This window comes from Sturnira hondurensis, unplaced genomic scaffold (assembly GCF_014824575.4).
Source record: "Sturnira hondurensis isolate 20B ecotype Veracruz unplaced genomic scaffold, ASM1482457v3 Scaffold0009229, whole genome shotgun sequence".
Classification (NCBI taxonomy): Eukaryota; Metazoa; Chordata; class Mammalia; order Chiroptera; family Phyllostomidae; genus Sturnira; species Sturnira hondurensis.
The window spans coordinates 372,231-395,943 of NW_028081860.1; the positions used below are offsets into that span (position 1 = coordinate 372,231).

The 23,713-nt window shown below is 48.8% G+C and overlaps 1 protein-coding gene across 1 annotated transcript; it reads left to right on the top strand.

Annotated features, from left to right (window-relative positions):
- The first annotated feature begins 154 nt into the window (after window positions 1–154).
- On the top strand, window positions 155–5,847 carry TMEM187 (transmembrane protein 187). The gene is made up of 2 exons (XM_037056947.1): window positions 155–815; window positions 4,590–5,847. The coding sequence occupies exon 2, from the start codon at window positions 4,849–4,851 to the stop codon at window positions 5,647–5,649; it is 801 nt and encodes a 266-aa protein (XP_036912842.1). The 5' UTR covers window positions 155–815; window positions 4,590–4,848; the 3' UTR covers window positions 5,650–5,847.
- The last annotated feature ends 17,866 nt before the right edge of the window (window positions 5,848–23,713 follow it).

Sequence of the window (23,713 nt, forward strand, 5' to 3'; positions counted from 1 at the left end):
AGCCCCCTCAACGCTTCTCCACGCCTCCGCCCTGGGAGCCGCCATCTTGCCGCTTCCCCTCGCCCGGCTGTCCGCGGGCGTCAATAGCGACTTTCAGCACAAAACAAAGATGGCGGCTGCGGCATCTGGGGAATGCCCGGATGAGAACGCCTCAGACGAGCTTGGCCCCGCCCCCCCGGGAACGGTTTTCCCCCGCCCCGGGTCGTGGAAGGGACATAAACCCGAGTAGGTCTTAACTAGCAGTGGAGACAGGGCATATGTTACTGAGGGTGGCTGACAGGAGACACTAGAGTCGCTCCTGGAACCGGGGATAGAGGTTTTCCCGCTCCGTACACCCAGCGTCCGCAGGAGAGCCGGCGAGCTCACAGCGGGGACAGCCGGAGGCGGGGCGACAGTGGGCGGTGACGCATCCGGCTCCCAGGCTCCCAGGCCAGCCGGCTCCACCCCCGGGAGCAGCGCCTCCACCGCCTCCTCCCGCGTTCCAACTAAATGAGCGGGGCTGCGCGCCAGGGCGCCGCAGCGCGTTGGGCCGCCCCAGGCCCCGCAGGCCGCAGGGCTGGCGGCCGGGCAAGCGCCGTTCGAGTTGAGCGGGCGGGCGCGGGAGAACTCTGTCGCCTCACGTCACCCCGCCCCGCCTCCCGCCTGCTTCCCAGGGCCCCGTGCCCCGCCCCGCGCGCAGGCGCAAAACCGCTTTTCGGGTCCGCCCTTCTGGAGATTTGAATTTTCCCCAGCCAAGCGCGAGAGACAAAATACCCGGATGGTGATCGCTGGCCTTTTCGCGCCAATACTGTGAGTTGTCACTACAACCTTGAGAGGTGGGTAGTGACGTTACCCCCGGGTTCCAAGTCGGTTACAAATCTTACAAGAGGCCGCCTGGGCGCTGCACCGTCATGCTGAAAGCCAGACAGGCTGTAATGCAGGAGCCCTGCACCGGTGTCTGCGAGCTGAGAGTGACAGCGGATGATTTTTTTCACTGCCATCTTTATTTTGTCTTTATTTTCACCAACGAAAAGCCAAAATTTGGCTTTTCCCGCAATTATGAATGTAGGCTGCAGGGCACAGAGCGTTAGCCAGGTGACTTTGTCACCTGTGAAAATGACATCATTTTTAGATCGTATAGCTTTTGTTGTAGATAGCCTGAAATTAACTAAATGACAAGACCTACTGTAGGAAGGCAGCATAACTACTTTGAAATTATTGTAGTTATTTAACCTACCTGTAGATCCTGAAATTTAACCTATTAGTGAAGAAGCACATATATTACCATTGTCTCACATTTTCAAAGATATTTTAGTAACTGTCTTTTGACATATTTATGTTGTAATTCTCTTGTTTTACTTTTGCATTTGGAAGCAATTGTTTAAGAAAGGCCAAAGAAGCCTTACCTGTGTGGCAGGCCTCAATGACCTTCACGGTTCACCTCCCCTCTCTGACCCTGAGTGCCTCCCCTGTAACATAAGGAAGCTGAGCTGCTGATCCCCAGGGGCCTTGCCTACACTCAGCAATTCCCTCCCCAGAGTTCAGGGATTCATGTGGTTGCTGTAGGTTCCTTGGGCATTCAGGTGGCTCAGATTGACCTCATTTGGGGGTGTCCCACATTGCATCCCCTTATCTGCAGAAAGGCAGCAAGAGTGATTAGGGTAGTCAGGCACAACAAGGAGTTGTCAAATGCTACAGACCAAAGAAGCCATCACTGTGACAGGTGATAGTGTCTCCTGCTTAAATGCATATCACCCCAGGAAGCAAGAGAATCTGAAGAATGTGTGTTAGCCCCTTAGCCAGGAGATTGTCCTGCTTTGCAGGACTTCCCCAAAAGACCCCAGAACAGGTTGCTGATGCAACAGGATCCTTCGGCCTTTGTGTGCCGGGTGCTGGGGGAATCTATGAAGAACTTGGAGTGTCCTGTAACAAGGTCATGGCACTTCAGGGATGTAGAGGAGCTACATCATAAAACACTCAATAGTGGCCCTCCTGGTGAACTTGGGAAATTGGTTTAATTACATGTCACTTTCAACTTGCACAAGGGCTCAAGTGGACTCTGTCGGGTGGCCGGAGTGAAGAGTCATTTGCCATGTCCTTCCTGGACCTCTTTATCAAGTTGACAGTGTTTGACTTGTGTCCCTGGCTCTCCTCTATGCTTGCTACCGATAGGAGAGTCAGGCTAGCTTGGGCTACATGGGGCCCTGAAGGCCTGGTACTTCACACCAGGAAGCCAGGCCCCAGATGGGTGCAGGGAGGGACCCAGGGACACCAGGCGGGCCTCAGCTCCCCGCCCAGCCAGAAGCAGGAGCTCAGTGGGGAAGCACCTGAGAGGAAATGACAGCTGAGTTGGGAGTGTGAGCAGGCCAGGTGCAGAAGGGAACAAGGACTAGTCTTGTTCTAGCCAGAGGATAGAGCTGGCCTGGGAAGCTCTCAGGGCTACTTGGGGATGACATTTTGATGTCTGGCCAAGAGGCTGGGATGGGGCCATGCATGGAGTGAAGAGCCAGCCGCTGGAGGGTATTGAGCAGGGGCTGACGTGATCCGATTCAGGGATATTTGAGGAAGACCCTGGGGACTACTGTGCACAAAGCCCGTCAAAACCACCTTAGTGGCCACCAGCCTGGAAGTGGTAACCCCAGGGCGAGGGTGGCTTGGAGGCTCCTTAGCCAGAGAAGAGGGAGTGGGAGGTGCCAACAGTGCCACATGCTGAGATGGAGGCTTGTGGTCAACCAGCAGATGCAGAATCAGGGTGAGGTCTTCCATTCACTTGTGGAAATGCTAGGCTGCCTGGTCCTCCTTAAGAGCAGATTCCTCAGGCAGGATGGACAAGAGCAAGAAAGCTCAGCATGATGCCCAGCAGCTCCCTCCCCAGAGAATGCAGGTGGGCCCCCATGGTCCTGCTAAGAAATGAAGTGGCAAACAGGACCAATGAAAGAGTAAGGAGAAAAAGCAGAGACGTTGGCTTGGTGCTTGAATGAAATTGAATTGAAATCGAGCAGATCTTGAAGGGGTGGAGGTGGATGGAAGTGGAACAGGCTATAGGGGGAATACAGCGAAATGGAAAAATACAATAAAAAGAATTTAAAAAATTAAAAAATATTAAAAATAAATATACTTTATGAATGAAAAAAAAAAGAAGAAATTGAGTGGGTCTTCACTGAGCACCAAAAGGAGAGCAAAGAATCAGCTTGTCCTGCCCTTTCAGGTCCTAAACTGCAGGAGGGGAGATAGAGATGGTGCTGCTAAAAATAAATAGTGCTGCTTCCGGCTGGCGTAGCTCACAGTTGGTTGAATGTCATCCCACAAAGTGAAAGATTGCAGGTTCAGTTCCTGGTCAGGACACATGCCTGGGCTCTCCCTGGTTGGGGCGCGTGTGTACCAGAGGCAACTGATCAATGTTTCTCTCCCTCTTTCTCTCTCCCTTTCCCTCTCTCTAAACATAACTAAATCTTTTTAAAAATGGTGCTAAGTGGTCTACATGCATAAGAACTCCTTTAATTTATGCAATGACTCTGTGGAGGAGATGCTGGTAGCATCCCCATTCTGTAGGTATGTAAACTGAAGCCCAGAGTGGCTAAAGCCCAAGGTCACCCAGTAGGAGCAGGGGAGCGGAAGTTTAAACACCGCCCTCTTCCCCGTGCCTGCGGGACTGCTATCTTGGCTTTGAGTCATTTTCAGAGCATTGAACCTCTTCTTTCTTCGTTAATATGTTTCTAGGCTACTAGGCCAAATCACCCCACAGCTGGCCTGAAAGCAGTTGACAGTGATAAGTCTACATTGTTTTAAATAGCTTGGGTGATTTGGGGATGATATGGCACTTCCGGGGACGGCAGGGGGTTAAGCCAGGGTAGCAGGCTTGGAGAGTTCCTTGTGCTGCCTGGCCTCACACCCAGGAAGCAGAGGGGAGACGTTTACCCTCCCCCCCCCCCAAGCACCACACCATCTCTTGCCTTGGATTCCAGAACTCAGACTACAGCTAATGGTCTCTCGTTCAGCTGGCTATTTGGTTAGAGTGTTTTGGGGCTAGCCTGGAGACTTCCACATTTATAACACCACTGAAGTGGGAAAGCCCATTCTGAGTTGTAAGAACAGACCTAGGAAAGGTTGGAGTCTCTAAGTACAGTGGCTCTAAGGGAACTAGGGCAAGGCACAGGATTTTTTAAAAAAGATTTTTATTTATTCATTTTTCGAGGGATGGGAAGGGAGGGAGAAAGAGAGATAGAGAGAGAAACATCCACTCGTTGCCTCTCACACACCCCAAACTGGGGACCTGGCCCTCAACCCAGACATGTGCCCTGACTGGGAATCGAACCAGCGACCTTACAGTTTGCAGGCCGGCACTCAATCCACTGAGCCACACCAGCCAGGGCAGGAGCAGGATATTGTTCACGGATGAGAGAACAGCATAGGTATCCGGAGAGGCATGAAATGCTTAGCCAATAGAGGATTCTAGAGCCCATGTATAACGTGAACATACGGCAGGTATAGCTTCACTTTTTTTTTTTTTCTGATGAAAACTGTTGATGGATCCTGAGGCTGAGAGTCAGCAAGATGGAGACTCTTTTTGGATGGTTTTCTTTCTAACCACACTCTTTTTCTAACCACAGAGGAAAAAGGCAGAACAGTCTTCTGCTCATGCCAGCCAATCAGCAGGACCCCTGCCTTCCTCTGGCCTGCCGCTGCCACTCCAGGGCAAGGTCGCAGCATCTGCGTCGGAAATCACCGGAAATCACAGGACTTCTTCCTGCTGGCTCAGCTGGGAGGCCGAGGAGCGCTTTGCAAAAACTATTTATCTGAATTCTGAAATAACTGTGAAGGCTGCCACTCTTTTAAGCTCTCTGCCCCAGGTCACAACTAGGGTTCCAGATGAAGCTCCAGTCAAGGCAGGCTCTCTGCCACGTGGCTGTGGCTAGCTGCCTCTGTGTGGGCACTGTCTACGTGGGCGTTTTTGAAAGTGTCGCTGTGCAAATGGGCTATGAGCACTATGCAGAAGCCCCAGTAGCCAGCTTCCCTGCCTTCCTGGCCATGCCCTTCAACTCACTCATTAACTTGGCCTATGTGCTCCTGGGAGTATACTGGCTCCGGAGAAACGTCAGTGCCACAGGGCACCCTGATGAGGTGCGGCGGGTTTGTTACCTGAAGGATGTCTTTGCGGGCATGGCCCTGGTCTACGGCCCCGTGCAGTGGCTGCGGATTGGGCTGCAGACGCACCCCACTGCTGTGCTGGACCAGTGGTTCACCTTGCCCATCTTTGCATGGCCAGTGGCCTGGTGCTTCTACCTAGAGAGGGGCTGGGAGCCCTGCTTGCTCCTTGCCATCGAGTGCCTCTCACTGTTCAGTTATGGCCTTGCCCTGCTGCACCCCTGCGGGTTTGAGGTCGCACTGGGTGTACACATTGCCGCCACTGTGGGTCAGGCACTGCGTGTCCACAGGTGCCACGGCAGCAGCTGCTCAGGAGTATACTTGGTCCTGGGAGTGCTCTCCTGCCTAGGCTTTGTGGTCCTCAAGCTGTATGACCATCAGCTGGCACAGTGGCACCTCTTCCAGCGGCTCACGGGCCACTTCTGGTCCAAAGTCTGTGATGTGCTTCAGTTCCACTTCGCATTCTTATTTCTGACAAATTTAAACACTTGCCAGAGACTCCCTCCTAAGGGGAAGATGCAGTAAAGTGTGGAAAGACGTTACAGCTGCTGACCCCCGATGTCAGAATGGATAAGCAGATGGACATGTTGTCCTCAGTGTTAAATTTCCCGGGTGTGCTCTGGTCTGGTAGCTCAGTTGGTTAGAACATTGTCCTGTTACACTAAGGTTGTGTGGTCAGTCCCCAGTCAGGGCTCATACAAAAATCAACCAGTGAACCCAATGAATGCATAGATAAATAAAACAATAAATGGATGCTTTAAAAAAATGCCCTCAGTGGATTGAGCACAGGGCTGCGAACCACACGATCGCCGTTCGATTCCCAGTCAGGGCACATGCCTGGGTTGCAGGCCGGTTCCCTGCAGGCCAACTCCCAGCAGGGGACGCATGAAAGGCAACCATACATTGATGTTTCTCTCCCTCTCTCCTTCCCCTCTAAAGATAAATAAATAATTTTAAAAAATGCCCTGGGTGTGTAAGAGATTATTATAGAAGACTGTCCCTTCCTTCAAATTTATGGGCTGCAATATTTAGGGGAGAAATGTTATTGTATTGTATTATTCTTTTTTTTAAAGATTTTATTTATTTATCTTTAGAGGGGAAGGGAAGGAGAGAGGGAGAGAAATATCAATGTATGGTTGCTTTTCTTGAGTCCCCTGCTGAGAACTGGCCTGCAACCCAGGCATGTGCCCTGACTGGGAATTGAACCGCGATTGTGTGGTTCTCAGGCCTGGGCTTAATCTACTGAGCTACACCAGCCAGGGCTGTATTGTATTATTCTTATAATTTTGTTGTAGTTTGAAATTTCTCACAATAAAATGCTGGGGGGAAATGACATGGGAAGGAAATCCCTGACACTCGCAGTTGGAGAGAGAATGGTTGTCTGTAATAACTTCAGGATGCGGGTTACAAACGTGGACTTGCGACAGAGGGGTGGCATAGCTCCTGGCCAGCACGCCAGGCAGGGCAGTGAGATTCCCAGAGGCGAGGGTTCAGGGAGAGTGAGTCACATGAAATGCATGCCCAGCAGACTGATGGGGAAATCAGGAGGCCAGAGCACTAGGTCACCATGACATTTTAACCACCAAGCTCACAGAAGGTCACATGGAAGCCACGTCACTTCATACCCTCTGTGGAAGAAGGCAGGGTGTGTCTAGGTGAAGAAACACGCATCTCAACAGAACGTTGCTCAGTGGGTCTGCCCTCAGAGGCAGGTTGTGCCTTAGCTGTTCTTAGCTCAGTGATTTTCAACGGTTTGCATCTCATGGCACACACAGGCTGATTACTGAAATTCTGCAGCACACCAAAAAATATTTTTTGCCAATCTGACAAAAGCGGTATAATTTTGATTCATTCACACCCAGATGGCTGTTACTGTATTGGCTGTTATCGTTTCTTTACTTGACCATCTACGGAAAAAGAGGTCAGTGCCCCTGACTAATAGTTGGGTATCCCATGTTTTAACAATCCTTGTGGCGCCCTAGCCAGTGTGGCTCGGCTGAAGGGTCGTCCTGTAAACCAAAAGGTGCAGCTCCGATTGCCAGTCAGACCCATGCCTGGGTTGCAGGTACGGCTCTAGTTGGGTGCATGTGAGATGCAAGGGATCGATGCTGCCACCATTGGAGATGGTGATGATCAATGGTGGCAATGTTTCTCTCCTTCTGTCCCTCCTTTCCCCTGTATTTCTAAAAATTAAAAAAAAAAAGTTCCTGTGGGGTTACTGAATTCCTTAGGGTTACAGAAGTGTCATACATCTGCACCATTGGAGAGACCCAGAGTATGGTCTGAGTAGTAGTCCCCACACCCCTGCCACCCCAGGTCCTTAGGAACCATGATCTCCTGATGACATCTCAGGGTGGGTCCCTGGAGTTGGCATCTTTAAACCCCTCAGCATGCGTCTTGTGCAAACGGCAACGTTTGAGCCAGCGAGCCTGGAGGTGAGCCTGGGGGTGATTCTGGAGCTCAAGAGGTTCTGGAGCTGAGGGTTCTGTCTTTGGGTTGCCCTGTGCTCGCCCCTGGAGAACATCCCTCCTCTGCATTCTTTCTCCTTGCTCGTTAATGTGTTCTTTAGATGCCTCTTTCACCCTCTGTTCCCTGAATAACCTGGGGTCTTTAAAGACAAAGATGGGGGCAGAGAGAGGATGCCCGGTCCCTGACAAATGGCGTGTCAGGACTGGATGCACATGTGCATTAGCTCAGTGCCCTCTGAGGCCCCTCTCCCTAGGGTCTCTCAGGTTGGCATGGGGACCATTGCTATGACTCCCGAGATGCTTTTGAAGTACCTGGGCCAGATATTTTGTCCTGTCTGGGCACATATAAGATGGGTAGTGGGCCCTGGCTGGTGTGGCTCAGTGGATTGAGCATTGTCCTGCAAAGCTGGTTTGATTCCCAGTCAGGGCACATGCCTAGGTTGTGGGCCAGGTCCCCAGCTGACGTGTGAGAGGCAACCGATCAATGTTTCTCTCACACGTCGATGTTTTTCTCCCTCTCTTTCTCCCTCCCTTCCCCTCTCTCTAAAAATAAATAAAATAAAATCTTTATAAAAATTAAAAAATAAAATGGGTGGTGGCCCTGGCCAGTGTGGTTCAGGTGCTTGGGCATCGTCTCGCAAACCAGAAGGTCACAAGTTCAATGCCCAGTCAGGACACATGCCTAGGTTGTGGGTTTGGTCCTTGGTCGGGGTGCATGCAAATGGCAACCAATCGATGTTTCTCACATCAATGTGTCTCTCCCTCTTTTTGTCCGTCCCTTCTCCTTCCTCTAAAATCAATAAGCAAGTCATTGGGTAAGGATAAAAAGAAAAACTTTAAAATGGGTGATGGGTCTCAACCAAGCCGCCACCTGAAGAACCCAGCAGATGTGAGCCCATCCATGAACACTTCCTGTGCTTGGGTGCCCACCCACCAGCCTCACCTCTTCCCCAAGGCCTGGGCAAATGGTGGGGCCTGGCACAGGACCAGGACCCCGAGGCAGGGCATGCCAGCGGGGGAAGAGCAGGGGCACCACTTCCTTAGGAAGGCAGCTTTATTCCATTACAGTTGTCTGCAAGGCTCTATATGCCCTAGAAAAGGAAAAAGACTGGGTGCCCTTATATCAAAGAGGCCAGAGGGAGAGAGGGAGGAAGATGTGCTTCCTCGGGTGGCTCAGTTAGAGATGGGGGTGGGAGGGTGGAGGAATGGAAGGGGCAGGCTCTTAACCTAGTATCTGGGTGATCTTCCCCCTTTTTGCTATTTCTCTCTTAGTAGTTGTTTGCTTGATTGACAGAGTGGATCCACTGTTGGGGCTTTGCATAGTCTTGCTCATTCCACACCTTTGAGCCACAAGCACCAATAGCTTATTTTATTTCGATCAATACCTACTTAATAAACAGCCCTGAGAACCTTCTGGTTTTCATTCTGCTCCCATGTCAGGCTGGGTCCCCACAGGAAACAGGTGGTACGCTCAGATTAGGGTGATTCAAGACAGTTTCACAGAGAACTAGAGCAGCGCTTTGCCGGGGTGAAGGGAACCACAGGGGAGCTTTACCACCCTGGAGCCGGGGGAGCCCCTGGGAAGGGTGAGCCCCACCCACAGGGCTCCTGTGAGCTGGAGCCGGGCAGAGACCTCCAGAAGCCCAACCCCACTCTCTCAGATGAAATGCAGGACAATGAATAATGTTTTAGTACCACTATGTCCAAAATATCATTATCAAGTGTGCTTTTATTGAAAAATTGGGGCCCTGGCAAGGTAGGTCAGTTGGTTCGAGTGTCATTCCAATATGCCAAGGTTGCGAGTTTGATCCCCGGTCAGGGCACGTAAAAGACTCAACCAATGAATAGATAAATAAGTGGAACAACAAATCGATGGTTTGTTCTCTCTCTCCCCCATCTCTAAAATCAATAAGTAAAAAATAAAATAAAATTCTCCTAGAAAATATTGTTCTTTAAGTTATTCGTTGTTATCTGAAGTTCAGATTGAGCTGGGCATGTCTTTTTATTTGCTAAATCAGATAACTCTATATTGAACCAAGCCAATTAAAGGGAGAAGCCTGGAACTTTCTCCTTCTGCCCCATTTTTTGATCAGTGTTTCTCCAAATGCGTGGCTAGCACTAGCCACGCAGCTTCCCGGTCCCCTCCAGCTCTAGTGAGCTGAGCCGTGGCTTCTGGGACCAGGACCACAGACTGCTGCAGCCGTGCCCTGGGGTTCGAGGGTGTGAGCAGTGTTTGCTGCGCTGGAGGAAGGAGGCTGGGGCTGTGCCCCGACCCCACTGTGCTGTCCGAAGTCCTTCTTGCTGCCCTTCCCTGTTCGTTTACCCATTGTTGTGACTATCACCTTCTCCAATTTTCCACCCCCACCCCATGCAAACAGCACAGCTGAGAAGCCAATGATTACCCAATGTGGCCCTCTCCCTGCATTTGGCCTAACGGTTTAGAAGTTCCAAAGCTGGGAGGAATCTTAGAAACCATCTGCGTCAACCCCCACGTTTCACAGAAACTGAAACTCTAGAAGTTCTACTCGGCTGCAAGTGGCAACACTGGTGCCTAAGAAACCCAGGCCTCCCCCTTCTGGACCAAAGCTCTATCCGCCTCTATTGTTCTGCCTCTCCCTGGAAGAAGTGGCAATAGTGTTGCCAAGGATATCTTTGTCATACCATGGCCTAGAGATTTGTTCCCCAGTGAAAATAGTTGTGTTGCTTTTGTTCTGATTATAAGTAACATAGGCTCATGGTGGCGGGGTGGGTGGACAATGGGCCCTCTCAGAGGACTGTCAGGAATCTGGTGGCTCCACTATGGGTCATGGACTCCCATGCACTTGCTTTCCGCACTTCACAGTGAGGGGTGCAGACACTGCCCAGGCACCATTGGGCTTTAGTGGCGCCCCGTGCACAGCTGGGGCTGGTACCTGGCTGCTTCACCCTGCCCTCATCCAGCACGCTACCTCCCTGGTAGAGAGTGAACCTGTGCGCCTCCATGCCCTGGAGCTCACCCACTCCGGGTCAGTCTCAGAAGTGTGATCGAAGGGCTCGTGGATTTTAAATCCCTGGGTTGCTTTTCCTACTGACGCTTATAGTCACATTTCTATCAGTGACAAAAGAGGGTTCCCTGGGGCCCCACCCACTGGTTAGCATGCTTTTTCATTTTGTGCCAGCCTGAGGGGGGGCGACATGAGATCTCACTGTGATTCTAACTCATGCCTCCTCCACGCACACCACACACGTGCACAACTGGTGCTTGTGCATTTGTCTGGTGGAAGTTTGCATTTGTTCTTCTGGAAGTTATTTGTTTATATCCTTTCCTCATTCTTCTCAATGTGCAGAAACTCTTTTTAAAAAAGATTTTATGTATTTATTTTTAGAGAGGTGAAGGGAGGGAGAAAGAGAGGGAGAGAAACGTCAGTGTGTGGTTGCCTCTCATGTGCTCCCAGTCAAGGACCTGGCCCGCAACCCAGACATGTGCCCTGACTGGGAATCGAACCAGCGACCCTTTGGTTTGCAGGCTGGCACTCAATCCACTGAGCCACACCAGCCAGGGATAGAAGCTGTTTTTATGAGAACTATTTGTCACACAGATGATAAATACATTTTCTTAATTATGGTTTGTCTCATTTTCTTAATCTATGACTTTGTGGGTATGCTAAAGCAACATGCTTAAAGACCAATGTTGTCATATATGTCTGTATGTCCATCTTTTCCGTCATAGCTTTTGGGTTCCTAGTGTTGCTTAAAACAGCTTTCTGGCCCTGACCAGTGTGGCTTGGTCGGTTGGGTATTCGATTCCCAGTCAGGGCACATGCCTAGGTTGTGGGTTCAGCCCCGGTTAGGGTGAGAGAGGAAACCCATACATGTTTCCCTCTGTTTCCCCTTCTCTCCCTCTCTCTCTAAAGAATAAATAAAGGTTTTAAGAAAAAAAAACATTTTCTAGTTTTCTAGATTATACTTCTCTACACATCAGCTAGCTTTGTCAACAGTTTTAAAGATTTTATTTATTGAGTTTTAGAGAGAGGGGAACGAAGGGACAAAGAGAGGGAGAGAAACATCGATGTGTGAGAGAAACGTCAGTGGTGACCAAGAATCGAACCAGCGACCTTTCGCTTGGTGGGACAATGCCCAACCCACTGAGCCACACCACTTAGGGCTTAGCTTTGTCAAATCTTAACATTCTCTTATATCTACTTCAGACATTTTTCATTATAAAAATATTCAAGACACTAATTATTATAGAAATAGTTAAAGTTTGCATTTAGAAATAAAGCAGAGCCGCTATCATCATTGTCAACACGGTGGTTCAGCAAAGCATAGTTCACTGGCCAAGGAGAGGAAATGGCCAAACCCCATGTAGGACGTTTCATTGCACAGCGGGGAAACAAAGGAGATTTTGTTTTTCAGCAGTTAAAACTGGGCACGTTCCACAGGGAAAGCATTTTCCTCTCACCTCTAAAGATCTCCATGAGTAGAAATCTTTGGATAAATGTCAACTAAGTGATTTGTGTCCTCAAGCGAGCCCCCGAATAGTCATGCGATGAGGGAGAGAGCCTCTGCCCCTGCTAAGTGGAAGTTTGGGCCCCGTTTTTTCTCAGCTCTAATATATTTCTGCAACATTCATGCTCGTTGCTAAGATAAGCAGTGTCTGTTCTATGTGCCCCCTGAGTCCCTGCTGCCTCTCTGGTGGGTGGTTTGATGGGTGTTGGACCACATGGCTGGGCAGGGGGCTGGCTGATTGCCAGGGCCCAGCCCCTGTGGGTCCAGAGAGCTACGTTGTTATTTGCAGCCTGGGCCACGGTAGCACAGGAGGGTCCTTCTAACCATTTTCATGCTTTTCTAATCTCCGTTTCCCGCCTTTCACTTTGATCTTTGCCTTTCTGCTTCTCTTCAGAACTGCTGACTTCTGGTTTTACTTCTGCCTCTTCTTTCTCCACCCTGTCTGACTTCCACTGGGGCCTCCGCCAGTCACTCAGGTCTCTTCCTTTGAAAGAAGTGAAAGCTAACAGAGTTGGAGTCCCATCCCTGCCCGCCTGCCCCAGCGGTAACCACCATCCGGAGTTGGGTATGCCCCACTCCCCGGCATGCTGTCATGCCTTTCTGACCACTGCACATATGTACTGGCAATATTTGCTACTATCTTGTCTACACTGTAACTTTCTATAAATGTGCCATGCGGTGCAGATCCTTCTCTCCCTGGCTGCGGGACCCGATTGGTGCGCGTTTTCCCCAGGTCTTGGGGTGTCCATCTGGGTGGTTCCTCTTTCAGTGCTTGCTGTCAATGCCTCTCTGCTTGTGTGTGAGTGCTTTGCAAGGGAATGCGCTCGTGTGCAGCACGGCTATACTTGAACTTGACTGGAAATTGCCAAATCCCTTGCCAAAGTGGTTACTGAAATTACTGCCCGCCAGAGTTCCCGCTGTTCCGCTGCCTCGCCATTATTTGGTGCTGTTAGAGGACTTACTGTCTGTCGATCTGACAGGGGTGAAGTACAATTTCATTTCCTTCTTGTTTGCCTCTCCTGGCTTAAAAGTGAGGCTGCCTGGAAAAAAAAATAAACATAGAATTATTGTGTGACCCAGCAATTACACTTCAGGGTTTATACCCCCCACAATTAGAGGTGGGCTTTCTCAGAGATTTGTACACCCATGTACATAGTAGCATTCTTCACCTTTAAGCAAAAGGTCCATCGACAGAGGAGTGGATGGACAAAACAGTAGAATATGATTCAGCCTTAAAAAGGAAGGAAACTCTGATGCGCGCTACAACGTGGATAAGCCTTGAGGATATGATGCTAAGTGAAACCAGCAACTCAGAATAGACAAATAGTGTGTGATTCCACTTCTGTGAGGTCCCTAGAGTCAAACTCACAGGGACAGAAAGTGGAAGGCTGTTGCCAGGGGCTTGGGAAAGGAGAGAAAGGGGGAATTAGTGCCCCATGGGGCCAGAGTTTCAGTCGAGGAAGATGAAACAGTTCTGGAGATAAATGTTGGTGATGTTGAGACAACATATGAAAGCTCTTAATGCCACAGAGCTATACATTGAAAATTTGTTAAAATCATACATTTTATGGTATCTGTATTTAACCCCTGTATAAAAAACTCAACATTGGTCTTTGACATTCACTAAGTGGGAAGCTTTGGGTTAGTTTCATTATCTCTCTGTGCCTCAGTTTCCTCTCTCTCAAAGGAGACCCCAGCAGCGCCTCCCTCCCGTGGCGAGAGCCGGTGACCCATACGGGCAGCTCAGGTGCTTCATACAACGGGGCATCGGGACTGCTGATTCCTCACAGCCTTGTGCTGCATTTTCGTGGCTGCATTGTGGATATGGAGACACGAATCATTCTGGGGACTGGCTAACAGTGACCAAGGGCTTACTGTCAAGGAAAGCGAGTTTAGAGAAGCTGAATGACCTCCAAGTTCACAGGAGGTAGGAGGCGCAAGGTGGGGTTTGTCCTAGCCACTCCCCACCCTTGCTCTTGGCTGCTACTCTGTTGTGTGCAACTGGAGCCCTTGCTGCTGCAACTTGGGATCCAAGTTTTATTTTGATAATACATTTTTAAAATTGAGATATAACCTGGCTGGTGTAGCTCAGTGGATTGAGTGCCAGACTGCGAACCAAAAGGTTACTGGTTTGACGCCCAGTCAGGGCACATGCCCGGGTTGCGGACCAGGTCCCCAGTACAGGGTGCGTGAGAGGCAACCACACATTGATATTTCTCTCCTCTCTTCCCCTCTCTCTAAAAATGAATAAATAAAATCTTTTTTAAAAATTGAGATATAAATGACATACCACAGTTTTACCACTTTAAAGTGGACTTTTCAGTGGCTAGTATATTCACAGGGTTGTGCCACCATCACGCCTATCTAATCTGAGACTTCTTCGTCAACGCAAAAAGAAACCCTGGACCCATACGCATTCATTCCCCATCCCTTTCTCTCCAGCCCCTGGTACCCTCTGAGCCACTTTCTATGTGTATAGATTTGGCTCTTCTTGACATTTCATATAAATGGAATCATTACGACATGTAACTTTTGTGCCTGCCTTCTTTTACTCCGCATCATGTGTTCAAGGTTGATCCACGTTAAGTATGTATCAGGACTTCATCTCTCTTTTTTTAAAGATTTTATTTATTTAGCTTTTAGAGGAGAAGGGAAGGAGAGAAGGAGAGAAGTATCAATGTATGGTTGCCTTTTGTGAGTCCCCTGCTGGAGACTGGCCTGCAACCCAGGCATGTGCCCTGACTGGGAATCGAACCGAGATCCTTTGGTTCACAGGCCCGCCCTCAATCCACTGAGCTACACCAGCTGGGGCTGTTATTGACTTTTTATTATACCCATCGTAGTGAGTGTGAAGGTGGCATCATTATGGTTTGCAAGTACATTTTTCATTTTCAAAAGTCTTTAATCGGGAAGGCAATAGCACTTGCACTTGGATGTGACACAGCATCAAGTGTAGACACAGGGCCACCCTGCCCCACCCCCAGCTTCTCAGCTTCACCAGACAGCACCTCGCCCTGCCAGGCGAGCCATTCAGAAATGTTTACCACTGGAAACTCTTCATCTTTGCTATTCAGATGGGTCCCTCCCCCACCTCAATTGTTCTTTATGTTGTACAACCCAAAAGGGTGGGGGAGCTGAGCCCAACACACCAACAGTGAGCTGGACCAGTCCCACTGGAGGCTTCTGTGGGAGCGGGCACAACAAATAACAAATGCCACCTCTGAGAGAGGGCTTCACATCAAGGGACTGTCAGATGAGAGAGGTTGTTGTATCAAAACCACAACCTCCAGGCATAGGCTGTCTACTAAAGACACACCTAAACCATATGTCTGCAGGAAGATGGCACGTGAAAGGATGAGGGAAAAGAGAGTAGGCACCTACTAATCAGGAGAGGTGTAGCCTAGCTATATTAACATCTGCCAAAATAGACTTTGGGATAAAATAAGAACATTTTAGGAATAATGTTAAAATAGGTTCAAAATATATGAAGCAAAACATTGACAGAACTCCGGGAAGAAATAGACACATCTAGCACAATAGAGGGAAGTTTTTACGGGCTTCCCTTGAAGGTATTTAGGTCAAGCATACAGCAGTTCTGTAAAAATATAGAAAATGTGAACGAGCCCGTGACTAGGGACTCTGTGACAGGTTGGTGTCTTCCCAGGTCACCCCATGTCCACAAGTGGCATCTAAAGACAATGCAGGCATCCTAGCCATAAAGCAAGATGCAAGGAAGCTGTAAGACTTGGTGTCGGACCACATTGCTGGGGTGCAATGCAATTAGGTTTAAGATCATTAGCATGCACGCACATGCACATGCGCACACACGCCCACGTAATTGCTGTACATCACGAAGTTTTAAAAATCATAATGAGAGTTTTTAAATACTTGGAGCTACATTAATAAAAATAACTACATCGTAAAACTGGTGGGTGATAGTGAAAGTGGAACCAAAAGTGAAATTTATACCTTTAGAAGTAGCATATTTATTTAAATTATGTTTTTTAGATTTTTAAAAAAGATTTTATTTATTTAACTTTAGAGAGAGAGGAAGGGAAGGAGTAAGAGAGGGAAAGAAACATCAGTGTGTGGTTGCCTCTCATACACCCCCCCATTGGGGACCTGGCGCACAACCCCGGCGTGTGCCCTGACTGGGAATCGAACTGGGAGTGATCTTTTGGTTTGTAGGCCCATGTTCAATCCACTGAGCCACACCTGCTAAGGCTTAAATTATTTTTTAAATATTTTATTTATTTATCTTTAGAGGGGAAGGGAAGGAGAGAGGAAGGGAAATATCAATGTATGGTTGCTTCTCCTGCATCCCCTGCCGGGAACTGGCCTGCAACCCAGACATGTGCCCTGACTGGGAATCGAACCGCGATTGTGTGGTTCACAGGCCTGCGCTCAATCCACTGAGCTACACCAGCCAGGGGGCTTAAATTATTTTTATTGAGCCAAAACATACTAAGTGTACACCTTGAACTTTCTCTACATATGCAGTGGAGTTTCCATGAAACCACCAGCCAAAGGTAAATACTGTTGTGACCTCTGTCATTCACACTGGCCTTATGTGTTCTAGAACTTCCTAGAAATGGAAGCACGCAACACAGGTGTATGTGACATTCATACAGATATCACCACATTCATTCCATTTCAGTACTGAGTAACACTCTATGATAAGGATATATGACAGCTTTGTTTATCTGTTTACCTGGTGATGGATATTTGGTTTGTTTCCAGTTTTCAGTTCATATAAATAAAGGTACTATGGACACTGAAGTACAAATTTTTTTGTGAACATATGCTTTCATGTCCCTTTGGTATACACCTAGAAGTGCAGTTGCTTGCTTAGGATAGGTGAAGTTCAAGTTCATAGGAAACTGTCCAACAGTTATCCAAAGTGGCTGTTCTAGTTTACATCCCCCCTGGCTCCATGTCCTTGTCAACACTTGGTATGACCAGTCTTTTCAGTGTTAGACATTCTGGCGTGTGTATACAGCTATCTCATTGTGGTTTTATCTCGCATTTCCCCATGACTAATGAGGTTGCGCATCTCTTCATCTGCATCTGTCCTAGTGGGGAGAGCAGGAGGCCAGGGCAGAGTAGTGGGAGGAGGTGAGGGGGTGGGAGGAGGAGAGGGAAGGGGAGGCAGCGGGGAGGGGGAGGGTCCCGCATGGAGAAGTGCAGGGCCCCTCAGGGCTGGCCTCCTCACTCCTGGACCACTGTAAGCCAAGGCGAGGCATGTTCTGTCTGGGTCCGAGAGGTGGCCTTAAGTGACAGGCTGGGAGGGACCCTGACACTGCCACGGGCCGAAGGGTTTGAAGGCACACATGGGGTACCGCAGTGGGAACTGACATTGCCAAAATTGACCCCAGAAGATAGACAATAGCTGAGCATAAAAGAAAATAGGTTTGTAGACAGACAGCGCTGCCGCAGCCTGACGCCTCCAATGAACTCTTTCCGGCCTTTCAGAAATGGGTAGTTGCAGTGTGTTAAGGAAGTAAAGAAAAGCTCCCAAATGTGTTTCGTGAAACCAGAAGAACATTTTTCTCCTAGAATAACATTAGTAACCACAGAAACGGACTCTGTGTCTCAGTCACTGCTGTGTTCCAAGAGTCCAGAGTCACGTCTGCTGCTTAGTAGGTGCTCCTGGGCTGACTGACTGAATGAATCTAGTTTCCAGACTCGACAAACACCACACAACCACACACACACTGCAGAGAAACCTGAAGGTCTACCCCCCAAAATTGAAAGCAGGAATTAGAACACATCTTTTCACGCCAGTGTTCACAGCAGCATTACCCATGGTAGCCAAGAGACAGAAGCAACCCACATGCCACTGACGGGTGAAAAAATAAACAAACTGGTCTGTCCATGCTGTGGAATGTCATTCAGCCTGAGAAAGGTAGGACATTCCGATCCTGTTTCCACGTGGAACCCTGAGGACATTATGCTGAGGGAAAGAAGCCAGTCACAGAAGGACAGAGACTGTGTGATTCCACTTCCATGAGGTCCCCGGGAGGAGTCAAACTCTTAGAGACAGAAAGTAGGGTGGTTGGTGCTAGGGACTGGGGCATGCGGAGTTAGTGTCTAATGGGGACAGGGTTCAGTTTGGGGAGATGCAAAAATTCTTGGGGTGAACGGTGAGGATGGTTCCACAGCAATGTGAATGGTCTGAACTTAATTGCCACTGAACTGTACATTAAAAGTGGTCAAAATGGTAAATTTGATATGTAGGTTTTACTGCAATAAAAAAAAAAAAAAGAGCCCTGGCTGGTATAGCTCAGTGGATTGAGCGTGGGTCGTGAATCAAAGGGTCACTAGTTTGATTCCCAGTCAGGGCACACGCCTAATAGAGGGCCAGGTTCCTGGTAGGGGGCATGTAAGAAGCAACCACACATTGATGTTTCTTTCTCCCTCCCTTACCCTCTGTCTAAAAATAAATAAATAAGATCTTTTTAGAAATATAAAGAAAAAAGGTATTTGGCAAAATTTAGTTCTTTTTTAAAAATATTTTTTTTATTTATCTTTAGAGGGGAAGGGAAGGAGAGAAGGAGAGAAACATCAATGTATGGTTGCCTTTTGTGCGTCCCCTGCTGGGAGTTGGCCTGCAGGCAACTGGCCTGCAACCCAGGCATGTGCCCTGACTGGGAATCGAACCGCGATCGTGTGGTTTGCAGGCCCGCGCTCAATCCACTGAGCTACACCAGCCAGGGCTAAAGTTTAGTTCTTTTAATGCATAGGAATTAGAATTGGTGCTATTCCAGTTAACTATTGCTGCAGAACAAACTACCCCAAACAGTGACTTAAAACAATTCCAAGTATTCGTTTTGCTTAGGGATCTGAATCTCTGCTCTATGTGGCATCAGCTGGAGTGATCCCACTGAGGGATAAAGCCTCCCAAACCAAGATGGTGAGCAGAGAATTTGGTGCTGGTTGTCAGCTTGGAGCTCATCTGAGGGCTGAGAGCAGAGGGCGGGGGGCATTGGTTCCTCTGCTCGCGGGCCTCTTATGTCGCCTTCCACACAGCATGGTGCCTGCTTCCAGGGGTGAGCATCCCAAGAGAAGGACCTCACCTTGAAAGTCTGGACTAGTGTCCCTTCTTTCAGACTCCCTCTAGTCAAGGCAGTGTCAGAGGCCCACCTGGGGTCCAGGGGATTCCACCTCTTGATGAGGGAGTAGAAATATCTTAGAAACACAAGTGGGGTGGGGAATATTCTAGCCATTTGTAGAAAATGAAATCTGCAACAGATGATTAGCTTCATGAGCTGATACTGTATGTGTATGTATATGAATATATATATATATTCAAATATATATATATATATATATATATATATATATATATATATATATTTGAAGCCAAAAAGCAATGGTATACTTAAGGGAGAAGCTGGAGAAGCATTTTTTAAAAGATTTTATTTACTTATCTTTAGAGAGGAAGGGAAGGAGAGAAGGAGAGAAACATCAATGTATGGTTGCCTCTTGTGAGTCCCCTGCTGGGAACTGGCCTGCAACCCAGGCATGTGCCCTGACTGGGAATCGAACCGCTATCGTGTCGTTCGCAGGCCCGCGCTCAAGCCACTGAGCTACACCAGCCAGGGCTGGAGAAGCATTTTTATTAGCCAAGAACAATACAATATTCCCATGATCACCATTATTATTTCACATTGAAACAGAGAAATACAAGAAATACACGTTGGAAAGGACAAAGCAAAAGTCTCATTGTTTGTAAATGATTGTACAACTGAGAAGTCGGAAAAGGTCAACTGAAGAAGAATTCCTAAGAATAAACAAATGCAGCCACTTGCCTGTTTACAAATTAACACCATACCAAACAAGAGTGGGTTTCCACATAAAAGTTAGCAGATGTAGTGGGGGACCTGTTCGGTCCCATTTCCTGTAGCAATACCACCCGTGAGAAAAACCAACCAAGAGACAAGAGAGCTGTCATCTTTACAATATCAAGTCTCATTTGGTGACGTGAGGCACAGTGTTCCTCTTGGCAACTGGTCCCCACAGTGGAGAGGGCTCCTCTGTTGCCCAGGGCTCTGCCTGCAGTGGTGGGAGGCAGCCGAGGGGTCAGGGAGGCATCCCTTTGGTCTGGGGCTGCTGGAATGGCCTGTAAAGCAGGGCCAGAGCTGCCTGGCCAGCTCCCGAATCTGGGTTTCACTGGGCCTGATCTGAGACTGTGCATCATTTTCTCCTTTCGCATCAGGTTTCGCTCCTTCAACAAATCTTTATAGTAGTCTCACCAGTTTGGAAGCAGGGCCTGAAATGGCTTTAGATTTATCAGCAACTGCCCTGCCATTGGGTTATATCAAATGTCCCTCAAGACCTCAGAGGCGGAGGCCGTTGTTTTTCAGGTCTCCTATAATTAGTCTCATTATGGTCCTTGAAAACAGTGGTGTTCATTTGGAAACATTATCCTTGTACCCAGTTCAAAGCGCTCCCCTGCAAGGGAGTCCATCGGTCTTGGTCTGCTACCTCTACTTGGCCTCTCAGCTCTGCTGCAGGCTGCTAACCCCACAGGCTTTGCTGCTGGGGGCCTGAGTAGGAGACCCTCGTGAGTAGGAGTCGGACAGACAGCCCACTTGAAACCCATCACCTCATTGCTCTGCCCAAGGGTGGCCAAACAAGCTGCCGGCCGCTCGCTGCAGCCCCCAGTGCTGGGGGAAGCTCTGCCCCTTCCGGATGAGACTGGGACGATCCAAGCACCCCTAGTATCCAGGAGTTATTCTGGGGTGCCCCTCCCTTGGCTTTGCAGAGGGCAACCCCCCCCCTTCCTCCATGAACTCCCCTCACATGTTACACCTCATCGTCTGGGTAGTGTTGCGGCAGTGGGCCATTTCTGCGCCTCTGAGCAAGCCCCAAGGAGGTGGCTTCCTCCAGACAGCAGCTTTGGACATCAGAATGTGAGCTACTCAAGTCAGAACTGAAACCATAGCTAATCACCCGGCCTCTGGTCCCCCTGTAGTAACTGGCCTTTACAGTGCCAGGAAATTCGGTTCTAGGAAGAGGAAGTTGCAAATAACTTATTTGTTGATTTCAGGAACTCCCCAAAATCCATGTATCCAAACTTTAGATTATTCAATTAGGCCACCTCACGGTAACAGCCCCCAGCTAAGAACAATAGCGTGCTCAGCCTGGCTTTTCAGAGGGCTCTTTATTCTTCAAAGTGACCTTCAAAGCCCTCCCTTGAAGTAGCCACCCGTGTAAACAGGGTTCGCTCCATTTCTGTCTGATCTCATTGAAAGACTTGCCGTAAGCCAGACTTGGAAAAACCTAATTAGAAACACCCCACCCTTGACCTCACCCTTGCGAGAAGCTTCTAAGGCTCTGTCAAGGTTGTGGTATCCTTCTCTGCAATGATGTTGGTTTTGCTTGAACAGTAAGTCATCGTGGTGGTCTTATAGAGGAAGGGGAGCCAACGGTGGCCTAGGGGTCTTAGTAGGGAAATCTAAATAATCATCCTTTCCTAGACCTATGTGAGACCACCCTGCAAGGCTACAATGCCTTCCTGTCGCCATGAGGAGCAAGTCTGGGACTGGGAATCGTTTCCCATTACACTGTCAAGCTGGGAACAGAGCAACGCAAAGTAACTTCTGGTGTCAGGACACACTTCTTCCTGGGAGGTGAGTCTGTGCCTCAACACTGTGGATCCTCATCGCATGGCTCTGTCCAGGCTTGGCCTCTGCTGTGTCCACCAGTTCAAAGCAATGTCATCACCTCCACCTAACCTTGAGGTCCCACTGTCACTGGAGAAACTCCCAGAAACTTGGTTCTTGTAGCCAGTGCAGTAAAGAACTAAACAGCAGCCAGTCTATTAGCGTGCTAACAGGGTTTATTAGTGATCCAGTTGTACTGGAAGAGAATGGGCCTACTTAAAGTGGGGGTCGGGGCTGAAAGGCATAGGTTCAGGGCAAAGCAGGGTAACAGCTGTGAAAGCAAGGGAGGCAAGCGCTCCCCACGTAGAGGCCAGGTGGCCTGAGGCTGAGTGGCCACAGCCCCTTTATCCTAAGGATTTGTATTGTTGGCCAGACTGGGGAAGCAGGAAGAAACTGGGTATTGATTGACAGATAAAGGTGGTGCTAGCTTTTCAGGAGGAGGGGTGTGAATACCCCGAGACATTCCTGGGCTTCAAAGGCTTTCTTTCCCAGATAATGGGAAAGATACATAGGATTTCAAGGATTGTTGAGTCAGTGGGTGGAACTTGTATCCCACCTCCTCCCTGCCTTTATTTACCCTCTGGCTGCTCATTCTACTGGAACACCACCTGGAAATTGCCAGGGCTCTGAGCAAACACCTGGGCATTGTTTTCACCGTCCTTTGTTGAGGCGGTGTTGTTCATTGCACTGAGTCAGGTAAACTCAGCTTTGCCGGATCGACAAGTTTTTCAGGCGGTCATTCTGGGGCGTCTACAGCCAACAGCTGCAATTGGAAAAAAACGAGGGAAATCCCCCCTTTGTCACCTCCAGTGGCTCTGGTGGCTGCACACAGGTCGAGAGAAACCACACGCACACTCTCAACAGAGGTCGTGTTCGGTTCCCAAGTGAATCAGCCAAAGATGCAGAATACTGTCAAAAGTCAGATGGCCACACAGGGCTGGAGCAGATGCAGCACCTCCCCCCCCATGGGGGCTGCATGCCCCCATGCCTCAGCCAGGCAAGACCCCCAAGCCTGGAAAGAGCTCATTTTTTCTTACACACGAGGATCTCTGAGTTCCCCACCTTGCAGGAACGCCTTTATGAAAGGCTGGAATGATCTGTACAGCCATGGGCAGCGCCTGTTGCACCGCGGGGCCTCGGGCTGTGTGGAGGCTGAGTGCTGCGGCTGGCAATTCCATTTCAAGTGATATGTGTTCAATTCCGTTTTCTGCTTCTTTTTGAGACAAATTCGGAAATTCCCATCTTTCAAAGAAAGTTGCTCATTTACTCTAGAATTGCAAGTGTATTGCCATCGAATTATATGTAGCACTTAGTAGTTTTTATTTTAATTCCCCCCTTAATCCAGACTTCATTTAGAAGGGCGATTTTAAATCTCTAGTTGGACATTTTGCAGGGAGGAAGTGTTATCTTTTTTCAGTTCATCTTAATTTCTTTGTGTTGCCCTTAGTGGTCTCTCTGATATCCGCTTATTGGAATTGCCTGACATTCTCTCTGTGGCCCACAGCACAGTATTTTCCTGAAAGTTTCAGGTATGTTTGGAAAGAGTGAGCATTCTCTGTTTGTTGGGCATAGTTCTCTGCGTATACCTATCAGGTCAATATTGGTCTTCTGTATAAAGTATTTAAACATTAACCCTGGCTGGTGTGGCTCAGTGGACTGAGTGCCGGCCTGTGAACGAAAAGGTCGCTGGTTTCATTCCCAGTCAGGGCACGTGCCTGGGTTGCGGGCCAGGGCCCAGCAGGGGACGCGTGAGAGGCAACTGACCTATGTATCTCTCCCATACTGATGTTTCTCTCCCTCTTTCTTCCCCCTTCCTCTCTCTAAAAATAAAGAAATGCTTAGCCAAAAAATATTTAAACATTACAAGATAAATTCATACCAGAAGAAAACGCAAGTGGTTTTTTAAAATGATCTTGAAGTGGGGAAGCTGTTTTTAAGCCTGATACTGCAAGCCAGAAGCTGTAA

Coding starts and splice junctions, on each gene's coding strand:
- TMEM187 (XM_037056947.1), top strand. CDS start 4,849: ATGAAGCTCCAGTCAAGGCAGGCTCTCTGCCACGTGGCTGTGGCTAGC.